Source organism: Sorex araneus, chromosome 11 (assembly GCF_027595985.1).
Source record: "Sorex araneus isolate mSorAra2 chromosome 11, mSorAra2.pri, whole genome shotgun sequence".
In the NCBI taxonomy this organism is placed as follows: Eukaryota; Metazoa; Chordata; class Mammalia; order Eulipotyphla; family Soricidae; genus Sorex; species Sorex araneus.
The window spans coordinates 3,144,517-3,158,924 of record NC_073312.1 but is presented as its reverse complement, the minus strand read 5'-3'; the positions used below and the strand labels follow the sequence as shown (position 1 = coordinate 3,158,924).

The following is a 14,408-nucleotide window of genomic DNA, read 5'->3' as shown; positions in this document are numbered from 1 at the left end:
TTCCTCTGTCCCCCCTTCATGAGCTAACGTAGCTCTACTTGAGTCCCCCGGGAGACCAGGAGGGGCTCCCAGGACCCCCCTCCCCGCCTGCCCATCCCGCAGATGCCTGTGGAGAGGCCCAGAGAGCCAGCATCCCTCGGGGCCGCAGCCCAGCCCGGCTCAGAGCGGGGTGGCAGCCGGCTGGTCGGCGGTGAGGTGGGCCAAAGAGGGCGGGGCTGGCCAGCAGGGGGGCCGCTGGCCTCACGCGCACTGCCCAGGGTCCCATCCCCGGCACCCCATACGGCCACCCGACCCTCCAGGAGTGATGCCCGAGCACTGCTGGGTGTGACTTAAAGCCCAAAATACAGGGGTAGGGGGAGGACTGAGCTGGCCCCCCAGGGGGGTCTGCCCGGCAGATGGTGGAATCCACCATCCAGAAAGGGGGTGGGCTTGATGCACCCCCGCTCTCGAGGCCCAGCCGGCTGACCCAGCCCGGCCCATGGGCAGCACCGTCTCCCCGCTGCCCCGGGAAGGAATCTGTCTACCCCAGCACGGCTCAGCAAGACTTTGCTCCGTGTCTTCTGAATTTTCCAAACTGCTGGGGACCGAGAAACAAGCTCCGTAGCCACGCAGAAGGTGACCTTTGACTTTTATTTAAAAATTAATAAAGAACTTAGTGACAAGGATAGTAACGTCATCTCTATAGGTAATGTCATGTCTGCGTCTACGGAGGGGGACACGGGGCTTCCACCTGGGTCTTGTAGCAAAGTCGTCAGAGAAATCGGAGAGAAGACTCCTCGTGTAGGGGACACAGGCCGCCCCGGAGCCGGGGGATGGCCGGGAGAACAGTCGTTCCGACGCCGAAGAGTTTTGCTTTGAAACGGGGATCCTGCCTCGAGTCTTCCTCTGGACGTGGACGTTTCCGCCTTTCCGTCCTGCAGGGCTGCGCTCAGCCGGCGGTGGGTGTGGCTGCTCACTGGGGACTGTCTCTTGGCTGACACAGATCGCTGGGCCCGGGAGTTGCTGACACCCTTCCTCGGGCTCACCGGGATGCCCCGGCTTCTCAGAACACGGGCGAGTGAGCTGAGGCAGACATTTTACGACTTCAGTTAAAAACGGTATAAAAGACACAAAATGCGTGTATGGAACCCCGAGTCTGCACGAAACGCGCGCTCCACCGCCGTCCTGCGTGAGGCCACTCACTGCTCGCCACGGGCGCCCCGCCTTCTCCGCTCTGTTCTCGGGCCTCTGGTCTCGAGAGAGCGTTCCCTCAGCAGAGGCGGGCGCGTGTGCTTCTGTCCAGGAACGCTGACTCCTGCACCCAGCTCCCGCTCCCCCCGGAACCGCGGCACCTTCTGTTATTTTCATTCTTCTTCCAAGTCCACGTCTGATTGCTAATCATTAGGTCCTTGTGGAATCAAAACACTCAGAACTAAAATAGATTCGCTCTTGAGGCAGGAGAGAGTGAGGGCCGAGAAACACGTCCGATCTGAGCAGACACCGTCCCCCAAGGGTGAGGCCCGTGACCCTGGCGTCTGATCAGCGAGTTGTGCAGCTGGGCTGGGATCGGAGAGGGAACAGCAGGGCGGGTGTGGATGGGACACAGAAGATCGAAGACGACCACGTTTGGGTTCGGTGTTCACACACTATTGGACGTGTAAGTTGTACCCCAAAGGGCAGGAATGAAGGTCCCTACTTCCGATTGAGAAAGCAAACGAGAAATGGACAGTTTGTCTGGGAGCGAGGTGCTGGGGCTTCTATAAAAAGAGACTTGTAAAGGAATGAGTGAAAAAATAAAGGAACTCAGATTTATATTGCAATGTGTAATCAAAAGAGAACTCGGATGTCACTTTTTTTTTTTTGGTTTTTTTGTTGGTTTTTTTTTTTTTCCAAAAAAATACCTAAAAACGTCTGATTCACAGCTTTCCCCTCGGTAGGTCACTTAGTACAACTCACTGGTGGGGTTACATGGCGGTGGCGTTAGGTCTGTTGGTAGCAGCTAAACTAACCGCGCCGTGGCTCCGGGCGCCGGGCAGCTGGTGTGGGCGTTGGGAAGCCGAGTGCTGTGGACCAGCGGCAGCCGTGCCGTGGCGGCGGTGGGGCACGTCGGAGACCGAGCCTCGGAGTCACTGGCCCGTGGCAGGATGCGTCCGGGACTTCTGGTGCCGCGTGATGCCCCTGCCGGGTCTCTGTGCTTCCCGCTGCTTGTCCGGAGGGTCACGGGTCCGGAGGTGACACGAGGGGATGTAAGGAAGCTGCCTGTCTACCCTCCCAGGCCCACCCGCGGATCCCCCGGCTCAGGGGACCGACCGCCGGCCACCGGCCACTTGGGAACAGTGAACACACCTCGGGGTGGCTCGGGCGCGGGCGAGGGGGCGAGGTGTGGCGGGCCGTGGCGCCGTGGCCGAGCCACGTGGCTGAGCGCTGCTGCACACGAAGGCAAATACACTGTCCTGTCTCGAGAGATTCGTCATGGTCTCCGGCCACTGGGAAAAATTGTGCTTTCTCCGGAATTGGATGTGCTGAAAACTGCACTCACGGCCCTGCTCCTTTGCAAACCGAAACGTAGAAATGAAGTCCTCCGCAAACGTAAGGCTTGCTTTGTTTTCTTCTGGTTACAAAAAAAATAAATAATCAAGGCTGGAAAAGAAGGAGGAATTTCCGCCACGTCCGCTCGCCGCCTGTGTCCTGGAGCCGAGCTGTCGGCGACGTCGGGCTCCGGTGGGGCGCAGGGCCCGGGCGTTGGTGGAGCATCTCCGACTGCAGACGTCCATTCCCGTGGGGGGTGGGGGGTCTGTGGACGGCGTGGAACAGCCGGCAGGGCGCCCCCGGCCCTCGCTCCTGTTCCCGCTCGCTAGGACGAAGGCCTTTTTGGTAGGGGGCCGTGGGACAGCCAGTCCGCTCCGTCCTCCTGGTGGGGAGGGGGGTTTCCTTTGCGCCGTGGGCGTCGCCACCACCTCGGGGCTCCGGGACCCCCCACGCGCTTCAGAGGAACCAGAGTTTCCACCTTCCGTGCTTTTTAGATTCCGGTTTGGATTTTTGCTTGGGAGTCGAGGAGTCGGACTCCGGGGAGTAAGGCAGAGGTGCGACCTGAGTGTCCTCGAAGGGGTGCAGCTTCCTCAGAACCGGCTGCAGCTTGTCTTCCTGCTGCTTGAAGTCCAGTTCCACGCTGGAGAGCGGAGAGAGGGCAGACGTTAGTGCTCGATCTCCCTCCAGGAGGAGCCCCCGCCCCCTCCCCACCCCCTGAGGGTGACAGGGCCCTCGGCGGGGTCAGGCTGGCGTTTCTGAGCTCCGCGTCACTGAGCCCCATCCAAAGGGCCCTTTCCGTGCAGAGCCCCTCGGAGGGCTGGGGAACGGGCGTCCCGGCGTGTGTATAGGAGTGAGAAATGCTTGAGGGGAGACCCCCGCCCGCCCGGACCCCTGCAGGCTCCCAGCGGGGCCCCTGGTGTTGGCAATGGCGTCAGCCCCGTCATTGGCCCCGGCCTCGGGAGAAGTCCAAGGGAAGCGCCCGGGAGTTGAGCAGAATCTCGTGGATGATCGTGCAGAAGCTCATACTCGTGTGGAACCACCAGCAGTTTCCGAACATCAAATCCTGCCGACTTAGAGAACATTAATCCCGGGCAGATTCTGGCATTTCAGGGAGACGGAATTGCGGCTGTGTTACCCTCTGCCCCCCTGGAACCCCCCCAAGCCTGTCTAATGGCCTGTTTTATGCTTTAAATCCATGGATCCATTTTTCTTATCGCCAGATTATAATATTACTGAAAAAAGATGTGACGGGGGTCCACGGCCCGCAGGCGGTTCCCGGACACGCGGCCCTTCGCCCCTGCTGCTGGGAGGAAGGCCCAGCGCCCCAGAGGCCTGGCTTGGGAGGTGCCGCGGGTCCAAAGAACGGGGGTCTCCGAGGCTTGACACTGGGTGTGGGAGTCCGGGCCCAGACAGGGGCCTCGTCCTCCTTGGGGTCACTTTCCTTGTGCCTCGAGCCCTCTCCTCCCGCAGAGTCACCAGCTGTGCCCAGACCGTCCACCCCGACTGTGAGGGGCCGTCCTGGTCTGCAGGGGCGGAGGGGCCGGGCCTGAGCCGGGGGAGAGATCGGTTTCCCCAGCACGGATCCAGGAGAGCCAGACTCTCGCCCTGACTCCCGGGGGCCGTGTTGGGCCGCGACTGCGGGTCACCGTGGACAGCTGAGGGCGGCCGGCCCGGGAGGGTCTGCATCGCTGCCCCGAGGCCTGAGGCAGGAGCCGTCTTCCTGGGGAGCGAGCACCCCCGGGCACTTGTAGTTACTGAGTCCCCCCAGGCCCGGACGCCAGAATATGTTAGAGCCGATTTATCGCCCTGCCGCCCCGGGTCATAGGAGGGTCATACAGTCCAAGTCCTGGTGAAGGAAGGGACTCTGGGGGCTGTGTCCAGCCCGTCCGCACCGCCGGCCTCCGAGACCCGCTGCGTGTGGACACCCGCTGCAGGGCCAGGCCTGGGGCTCGCGGCCGGCATGCCCCCGGGCAGTGTTGGCACTGGGAGCGGGGCGAGGTCACCCTGCCACCAACCAGGCTGGCACGGAGACTCATGGCAGGGACTCCCTGGGGCGTCAGTTCCGCCCGTGGCCTGCGTCACTGCGGTTCCCACGCCCCAAGCCCCGTCTGCCCTCCTGCCCGAGAGGCCCCTTCTCCGCCCCCTGCTGCCCTCGGCCAGCCCCGCCACACGCCTCCCACAGGGCCCCTCGAAGGGGACACTCGGGGTCAGGTGCCCTGCCAGCGCCTTGCTGTCACCGCTGTGGCCTCAGCCCCGTGCCCCCGCCAGGGGCGCCGAGGGCGGGGATGTCTGGCAGCTGCAGGCCTCTTGCCTCATCTCACACGCAGGGTGGCTTCAGTGGGCGGGGGGTGGGCTTCCTGCTGGGGACGTGGGGTCCTGCCCCCCGCGGGCAGGGTCTGTGCGGCGCCCCCGGCTTTCCTGCTTCCGCCCGCTCTGTCCTGACCGGGATGAGGGCGCCAGTAGGGGGGTCTCTTCTTCGTACCCGAGAGAGGGGCTGCGTGGAGGCGAGGGGGGGTGTCTCCTCTGGTGCCCACCCAGGCTGGCCAGAGGTGCCCACACGTCCGCGCCAGGCCGAGCGGCTTCCCCGGCACCCGGCCCCTCCAGCCTGGGCCCGGAGTGCGCCCTGGCGCCAAGGCTCAGGGTCGGTCACTGCTGCTTGCGGCCGCGCAGGTGCTGTTTGGGAGGCGAGTGCGGGTCTCTCGCAGCGGGAGAGGCGGGCATGTGGGGACCCTCGGGTCCCCCGGCGTGCACGGAGCGGGGGGAGCCAGCCTCGCTGCCCCCACCCTGCCCCGTACTGTCCCTGATGGGGACACGGGGTTCCCAGCACCCCGTGGGGTCCTTCCCCCTGCCTGCACCCGTCTCCTCATTCCACAGGCGTGTCCGTGGGATGTTCCGTGCCAGGGCCCGCGGGAGCCCACAAAGGCGCCGATCCTCTAGGGACCGGCCGGCGGGAGGCAGCGTGTCTCTGAAATACCCGGCTTCCCCCAGGAGGGAGCACGGTTTTCCCTTTCGTCTCTCCAAGCACGGGGGCTCGTGCACACGCCCTGGCACACCCTGGGAACGCGGAGAAAGTGTGCCGGGCCCGGCGGTGCCGGCAGCTGGCGCGACGCTGGCTCATAGTAACACCTCTCCCCGCCGCGCTCCAGCTGCCGCGCCTATAAATACCCGGGCCCTGCCGCTCTCTGCCCGGCTCGCGGTGGCCGCCCCCGCCGCCCCGGCACCTTACAGGGAAAGCCGTTAAAGCTCCCTCTGGCCGGCCCCGGGGGCGTCGGCCCCTGAGAGCGGCTGAGCCCGGCTTCCGGGCGTGGGTCCCTTTCCTGGGCCGGGAGCAGCGGCTGCTGTGGGGCTTCTCTAGGCCGCCGGGGCAGCGTCTCTGCGTCTCGGTCCCCGGATGGGGGCCCGGCCCGGTGCTCACCGCGGTGCTGGCACTCACCACGCCCGCGCGGGGAAACCTGCTCACGGGGGGACCCGAGCTTCCCAGGCCGTGAGAGGATGGGGACAGGCGTGTCCCTTCGTGGGGGTGGCACCCAGGTGTGGCAGCCGGAGCTGCATGTGGCCCCCGGGGGCCCCGAGCGCACTCGAGTGGGTGGAAGGCGCCGGCCTCGGGCCTCCCAGAACCAGGTGCCCTGCCCTGGGTGGTGGGACCCACTGTCCCGACCACAGACCCCCCGGCGTGGGCCAGGCCTGCATCGGGCCTATCACTCCTCCGGGTGCCGCGTCCCCCCCTCAGGCCCACCGCCCTGCCCCGGGCACCACGTTTCCCTCCGTCCGCCGGGGATTGTTCCAGAACAGTCCGCCTGCCGCTGGCCCTCTGCCCCGTGGCGGGAACCTTCTCTTCATTCTTGTCTGGGAGTTGCTGGCTGTCCCCGGCGCCCTCAGTCCACCAGGCCCTGCCGTGGGTCAGCCCAGAACAGAGCCCCCCGCCTCGCCCCGTCCCCGCTGGTCACTGCCGCTCGCCTCCTGCCTCACTTTGTCTCTGCGTCACCCCAGCCGGCACCGTGCCTGGGAGAGCACGGCCGCTCCGTGACTCAGCCCTCGGGCAGCGGCCAACACGGGCCCGCAGCATGCGGCTGCGTCCTTCCTGCCCCGGCTCCTGTGTGCTGCCGTCGCGGGCGCTGGCCAGGTGGGACAGAGGGCCCCATGCCGCTCCCCGTGCGAGTTCTGCCCTTTTCCTGCTCGGCCGTGCAGGGCGCTGGCGGCCAGGACGGTGACGTGAGGCAGAGCAGCCCCGCCCTCGCGCTAACTCGGCCTCGAGGTGCTCAGAGTTAGAGCTGGCCCGTGTGGCCCCGGTGCTGAGCCCAGCGAGACATCCACTCTCCCCTCCGCCTGGCGTCCCTCGGGGCCGGGGCCACACTGTGCCGCTGTCCAGGGCTTCTGGGAGCCCGGCGGGAGGTTTGGCCAGATGCCAGCCTGGGAAAATGGGGCCGCCGAGGGTGAAGGCCCTGCTGGCTCCTCTGCCCTGCAGGACAGCCGCTCTCGGGGCCCGGGTCCCCGCCGCGCAGGACCGTCCAGCGCAGGTCTCAGCCGGGTGCCGGGTGGTTGGCCGTCGCCTGCGTGTGCTGTGGCCCCACAGAGCCGGAAGCGCCCGTACCGCAGGAGTCGGAAGCGGAGACCCGGGGTCAGGGTCAGCCCTGCCGGAACCTCGACCGGCCCCTCCGTCCACACCACAGAGCCCTGGGCCCGGCTGCCCCAGGGCCTCCCTGGCTCCGTCGTGACGTGAGCAGAGGGCTCAGGCCCCGGGGCCTGGGGGTGACCCCTCACGGGGCGCAGGAAACTGCTGACTTCCGGCTGCTCTGGGGCCCTCGGAGCCGCCCCTGGTGCTTGCTCCAGCCCGTGGGGGTCCGGGAAGAGAGTCCTTCCGGGTGGGGGGACAGCGGGGGGAGCTGCCTCTCCTGCCCCCCATGCCCAGCCCAGGCAGGGAAGGGCCAGACCCTGGGTTAGCCTCAGAAAATGCCCCGTTCATCTCCTCTGGCAGCTGAAGTTTTGGCTCCTCATCTTCCCCCTGTGGGGGCCCTTTGCCCTCCCCTCGCGCCATAACCGGACAGGGGGTCCCCGATCAGTTAGCCCCCTCCCTCCCTTTTTTTCTTGTGTGCCAGGGCAATTAGCTTTTTTCCCTGCTGATGGCATGTTAGCTGCTCCCTTCAGGTTAGATGAGTCACAGGTCTCTCAGCCCTCAGGAGCAGGAGAGTCACCCGGAGAAGGAAGCTTCTGGAAGCTTCCTGCCAGGGAGCCAAAGGACAGAATCCCAGATCTCTGCATACTGGGGGAAACTCTCAGTACTTTCAGAATTTCAACAAAAGAGGAAGAATCTTGTGTTATTCCTTGGCTCTGGGGATTTGTAAGGAGAATCCTGCGGGGTGTTAAATCAGTCCTTTTGTCTCACTTTTCATTATTTCTTTTCCTGATGGCATGGTGGTAGGGGCAGGGGTTGCCCGGAGGCCCCCTGCCCAGCCTCTCACCGTAACCTGTCACTCCCTGTAAGTACTGAGAACTAAGTATCTTGTACAGTGGAACCAGGGCCTTGTTTATCCTTGACATTAACCCCTTCTCAGAGGGTGTTGGGTGAATATCCTTTCCCCTTCTAAAGTCCGTCTTTGTATCCTGGTCACTGTTTCTTTGGAGGTGCGGGAGCTTCTTGGTGTAAGACAGTCCCATTTGTGTATCTCTGCTTCCGTCTGCTTGTTCAGTGGCGAGTCATCTTTGAAGATGACAAACTTCAGCTTCAGTGTTGTGGAGGGATTTGCCGACCTTTTCTTCAGTGTATCTTGTGGGTTCTGGCTTGATGTTGAGGTTTTTCATTTTGATCTGACTTTTGTGCATGGTGTCAGGTCGAGGTCTGAGCCCATTTTTTTGCATGTAGCTGTCCAGTTTTGCCAGCACCATTTGTTAAAGAAGTTTCCTTGCTCCATTTTATATTTCTTGCTCCCTTGTCAAAGATTAGATGATCATATGTTTGAGGGTGTGTGTAAGGAAGGATATTTAACACTATTCCACGGGTCTCCGGATCTGTCTTTGTTCCAGTACCATGCTGTTTTAATCACTACTGCTTTGCAGTACAGTTTGAGGTTAGGGGAGGGTGATGCCTCCCATCTTCCCCCCCCCCCCAAGAATTGCTTTAGCTATTTGTGGGGCCTTATTGTTCCATATGAATTTCAGGAGCGTTTGATCAATTTTTTTTGAAGAATGTCATGGGTATCCTTATAGGGACTGCATCGAGTCTGTATAATGCCTTGGGGAACACTGCCATTTTGACAGTGTTTATTCTCCCAATCCGTGAGAATGGGGTGATGAAATGAATAGAGACTTTATCAAAGAAGAAATTCTAATGGCCAAAAACACGTGAAAAAAAATGCTCCTTGTCACTAATCATCAGGAAGATGCAGCTCAAAACAACCATGAGATATCGTCTCACACCACAGAGACTGGCACGCATCCAAAAGAACAAAAGCAACTGCTGTTGGTGTGGATGCGGGGAGAAAGGGACCCTCCTTCATTGTTGGTGGGAATGCCCACTAGTCTAGTCTTTTTGGAAAACAATACGACATTTTTTCAAAAAACTAGAAATTGAGCTCCCATTTGACCCAGCAATACCACTTCTGGAAATATATCCTGAGGGTGCAAAAAAGCACAGTAGAAATAACGTCTGCACATGTATGTTCATTGCAGCCCTGTTCACAATAGCCAGAATCTGGAAACAACCCGGTTGCCCGAGAACAGACGACTGGTTAAAGAAACTTTGGCACATCTACACAGTGTTAAGTGAAATGAATCAGAAAGCAAGGGACAGGCATAGAAGGACTGCACTCATTTGTGGAGTAGAAAATATCATAATACGAGACTAACACCCAAGGACAGTAGAGACAGGGCCAGGAAGATTGTTCCACAGGTGGAAGCCTGCTCGTGAGCAGGGGCAGGGGGAGAAGGCATCTGGGATGGAGAAGGGGTCACTGAGTAGTGATGGTTGGAGGGATGCTCGGGATGGGAGGTGTGTGCTGAAGGTAGATAAAGGACCAAACGCGATGGCCTCTCAGTGTCTGATTCCAAACCATGATGCCCATCAGTAAGCAGAGAGAGCAACTGTAAGAGGAAACTGTCTGCCATGGAGGCGGGGGAAGGGGGGGCCCGGAACCGTACTGGGGCCGTTGGTGGTGCAGAGCGTGCCCTGGGGGAGGGGTGGGTGTTCTCGCATTGTATGACAGAACTCAAACACGAAAGCTTTGTAGCTGTGTCTCGTGGTGATTCCGTTTTTTGGAAAGAGAACGGTCAGACAAAAGGCTAATTTCTCAGTGATGAAAAATGCACAAGTGTGGTGGTGGGGGGGTGGGAGAGGCCACTTGCAGGAAGAAACGATCATTAAGCGACAAAGGCCTTGAGGGTTGGGGGGGCAGGGGGCACGGGCGGCTGGCATGCCTGTCTCTGCTGCTGTGCCCTCACCTCGTGCCCTAGACCCTCGTTAGCCTGCAGCCCTGGGGTGGTCCGTGCCCCCTCCTCGCGGGCACCAGAACGCATGGAATTCCAGTTTCCCCAGAATCTTCCGGCGCCCTGTTTCCTGCTCCCGTCCAGGGGCCGTGAATGATCATGCCAGAGTTGAGTCAGGAGGGAGGGAAGGAAGACGCGCCCCCTTCTGCCGTGAATCCCTGTCCCACCCCACGAGGGTGGGTGATTTCCTTTTCCGGGACCCTCCGTCCTTTTCGGAAACCTTGGAGAAGCTGGGAATGGGCGCCAGTTCTCACAGCAGTGCGTGTTCCGGAACCTTCCCCGCTGCCTGGCCGTGTCCAGCGCCCCTCCCCGGGAATGTCCCGGCTGCTTCTCAGTCCTCAGCCTGAACCCGGGGGCAGCTGGGCTGAGGCGCGTGCACGGCCCTGGGTCCCGGGTCCTCGGCTCCGCCCAGGCCTGTTAGCTCCTCAGGGTCCCGGGAGACGGGGGCTGAGGCCATGCGGCCACAGGGCTTGGGGGTGATCAGGGGGTGGTTTGAAATCTCGCCCGGGCTGCCTCTCATGCTGCAAGTCAGACGGACAGACAGACACACGCTGTGGTTCGGCAGGACTCCTCCCTCCAGGCTACAGCCCGGCAAAGCCCCAGCAGGCCCCTCACACCCGCTCTCCGGGACTGGTCTCTGTGCCCGCCTCGGGGACGGCCGCTTCCGGTCCTGTAATAAGTTCGAACCCTTCCCAGGCGGGCGGTAAGGGATTCCGAGGCGTGGCCGTGCCCGCGGGGCGGAGGTCTGCGGGCGTCTTCCTGGCAGGGCTCAGATGCCCACAAGGAGTCGCGTGCAGTGTCTTGGTTCACGCCCGAGCACTTCAGGGGAGGGCGCGGGGCTCGTTCACTGGGGTGTTTGTTGGCAGAGCAGATCGTGCCAGAGGTGAGTCATGCGCAGGTGAGTCACCCGCCGGGCTGGCCCGAGCGCCACTCTCAGGGATGGGACCGGGAACGGTTCTGGGCCAGCGACAGCCTGTCGGCATGGCGGCGCGAGGTAGCACGGTGCACGAGACCGCGGAGGCTGCTTCTCTCGCACCCCCGGGGGGCTCGGCGTCTGTCGTTAGCTCTCTGGGTGGGCTCCATCGCGGCTGAAGGGGCGGCCGGGGGGATGAGGTCACGTCACCAGCCAAGTTCCCAGTTAGGCTCGGGCAGGGCTCAGCAATAGACACTTAGCAGTGCCGCTGTGAGACCCTGGGGGATGCCCAGCCCCGAGCGCGCACACACACACACACACACACACACACGCATGTGTACACACATACATGCACACACATGCACACACATACATGGGCACACGTGCACACAGGTGCACACACAAACATGCACACATATATGCACACACGTACACACGTACGCACACAAACATGCACATGCACACACATTCACACACATGCATAATCACACATACTCACACATTTACACACTCACAGACACATACACACATGCACACATACTCACACACATACACAGGCACACATTCATATACCCCCACACTCACATTTACACACACTCAATGTACACTCACACTCATACACACATGTGATTCCCACATGTGAATCACATGTGATTCCCAGTGTTGGCCCGAGTATTTGGGGTCCCTGTGGGCCCTCAGGGTGGGCACCCCGTGCCTCAGGGCAGCTGTGGGCACCACAGCAGTTTGGCTCAGTTGGGGGTGATTAGGGATTCGGTGAGGAAATGCCTGTGTCCGTCTGTCCCCCTCTGCTGCCTGTGTCCGTCTGTCCCCGTCTGCCGTCTGTACCTCTCGTGCCCCTCTGCTGGGACGTCTCCGGCGTCTCTGCGGGGTGGTGGCAGGGCTGAGCATGTGGGCAGCTGACTGGCTTCGTGGGGTCCCTCCTGGGTGGGCCCCACCTCTGGGCGCCCCGGCAGGAGACGCGTCCGACCTTCGGCCCTGCAGCCTCTGTCCTGAAATGCGTCCGGACCTCCCGTCCCTCGGAGGCCGTTTCCGGGCTCTGCAGATTTCCGTGGCCGAGTTGGTTTTCGCGGAGCAGCCCCCAGCGCTCTGGGCGAAGGGGGCATCCGTCCCAGGTGCGAGGGCGAGCTGCGGCCAGGCCGGCGGGGGCAGAAGGCAGCGGGTCCCAAACGCAGGGCATTTGGGGCGAGCACAGAGCTCCGGGCACCTGCCGCGCGGGCGCCACGCTTCCTCCCTCTGACGCCTGCCGGCCGGCCGCTCTGGGGAAGCCCTGCCTGCCGGGGGCGCGCAGGGGGAGGCAGAGACGGGTGGCGGCCCCAGAGCAGACCCAGACTCCCCGGGGCCCCTGTCCCTCTCCCCGAGGGGCGGGACGGAGCGGTCTAGCCTGGGGAACGTGGGGCCCGAGACAGGCCTCTCCCAAGAAGGCCTCCGCGTGGACTCCTGGGGTGGGCTCTCGGGGCTGACCGCGAGTGCCCGTTTCTTCATCCTCTTCCTTCCTCGGCAGAGGGGGCCCGAGGGGCTTCGTGGCTCAGTCCCCCACATCGAGAGGGGAGCGAGAGAGGGAGAGGAGAGGAGGCCGGGCCCGCTGCTGGGGAGAGTGCAGGGGCACCCACAAGGCCGTGGGGCGTGGTTCCTGCTTCCGGCTCTGGACTCTGGGGACGGACCACCGTGTCCCCGGGACGCCGAGCCTGCTCGCCCGGGCCTGGCGCCTGCCTCCGGCCAAGTGCAGGATTTCAGGCATGTCTAAGCCGTGTCCAAACATCATGTATGTTTCTGGTCTGCGGAAGGTGGAAGCATCCGGGCCTCAAAAGCAAGGGTGCAGACCGCCCACTGGGTGGGCATCCCCGTGGCTCGGTGACGGGCCTGCAGGCAGGGCGGGGGGCCGGAGGAGGCCGTTAGTCTGTGGAGGGACCAGAAGTCCCCTCCCCAAGGCGCCGTCGAGGCCCCGCGCCCTCTGCTGCCCTCCTCAGGAGAGGCCGTCCCCGGGGGCCCGGGCTGGCTTGGAGCAGCTCACAGGTCTGGCGAACCTTGATCTTCCCCGGACTCGTCACGTCACGCTTCATACCAGCCTCCGTGTTGTCACCTCCGTGAGATGTACCCGGTGGGGGAGCACCCCTCAGGGAGCTGCCTGAGACCCCCCGTGCAGGGGGTCGGTGCCGCCAGGCATGCTCGGGGGCTTGGCTCCTCTCTCTGTGCGGCCACGAGAGGAAGCCGTCGGGGGTCCGTTCCCGAGGTGGCCAACACCGCGCCCGCTGGCGCCTCCTCACAGAGATGCAGGATTCTCCGCCGCCGCCCCGGAGCGTGCAGGACTGGCAGGGGCTTCGCCTGCAGGGTGGGCCGCGGGGCTCGTGACACCCCAAGGCTCGGTGCCTCTCCGCTCCAGTGCTCCCAGGGACCCGGAGCCAGGGTACAGCTAGTGCCGGCTGGTGGGGCTGTTCCGGGCTTGCTGAGAAACCAGCCCGGGCCCAGTCCCCGGGGGGCCCTTACCTGCTGCACTATCTCCCCAGCCCGGCATGACGGATGCGATAATCCTTTCGGGAAGGTGTCTCTGGGGATGGCTGTCACCAAGTGCCATCTGAGATAGATAGCTATGCAGTGAAATAATCAGATCGGGCAAATCAGCATTATTTGGGGAACATAATTTTTAAAAATAGGACTGAGGTGGCGTGTCTGATCCATCTCCCGTCAGGCTGTGGGAGTGGGGTTTCTGCGGGCGCAGAGCAAGACCCTTTCTCCGGGGGTCGAGACCATGTCCTGAACCCCAGAACCGCGGCCGAAACCAGCCAGATATGGTAGGCGTGTGGGCAGGACTGAAGATGAATCATACCAAGAGCAGCTTCACCGGCTCTGGAGGGGGTCGAGACCCCCAGGGCGCGGCACCCCTGGCTCCTCCACGCCCAGGACTTGGGGCGTCAAGCGGCACCCCTGGCTCCTCCACGCCCAGGACTTGGAGCGTCAAGCGGCACCTGGACGCCCCCCTCCGTCCCCCGCCCCTGCCCCCTGGTTCCCACCTCCAGCCCGGCAAAGGCTGATCTGTTGCCCCAGAACCCGTGGCCCAGTGCTCGGGCCGTTGGTTCCAGGAGAGCAAGTTTTCACCCTGAGACCGAAGTCTGAGGCCACCGCAGCTCTTTGGGACCCGAAGGGGCTCTTGCTCCCCTGCGCCCGAGGTGGCCTGAACTGGCTTAGCTCTGCCGGCTCCTCGGCGGGCCCTTGATTCTCCCTCCCATGACATCCCGCGATGGTGCGCGGGGGGCGGGCCAGCCTCGTGTCACTCAGCGGGAAGGGGGCGGGGAAAGGCAGCGTACCTGTAGATGACGCACGCGCTGTTCCTGCACGTGTCACAGTTGGCCGTGTCTTGCCCGGTCCGATAGGAGAGCCTGCGGGAGAGCGACAGGAGAGGTCACGGGGGCCACTGTCCCCGCGCAGGGCAGGCCCGCGTGCCGCCTCTGCGCCTACCCCTGCGCCCGCCTCTGCGCCCGGCTCTGCGCCC

The 14,408-nt window shown here is 63.1% G+C and overlaps 2 protein-coding genes across 5 annotated transcripts in view; one reads left to right on the top strand and one right to left on the bottom strand.

Moving 5' to 3' along the window:
• Positions 1–14,408, top strand: part of DOCK1 (dedicator of cytokinesis 1) — a 270,057-nt gene that overhangs the window by 105,520 nt on the left and 150,129 nt on the right. The gene's annotated exons all lie outside the window — the stretch shown is intronic.
• The window catches only part of INSYN2A (inhibitory synaptic factor 2A), a 46,302-nt gene continuing 32,505 nt past the window's right edge, over positions 612–14,408 (bottom strand). For both annotated transcript variants that reach the window (XM_055119529.1, XM_055119528.1), the window contains exons 3-4: positions 14,224–14,295; positions 612–3,148 (exon numbers count right to left, since the gene is read on the bottom strand). In XM_055119529.1, coding sequence (XP_054975504.1) covers positions 2,965–3,148; positions 14,224–14,295 — 256 coding nt within the window. In that variant the 3' untranslated portion in view covers positions 612–2,964. The remainder of the gene's footprint in view (positions 3,149–14,223; positions 14,296–14,408) is intronic.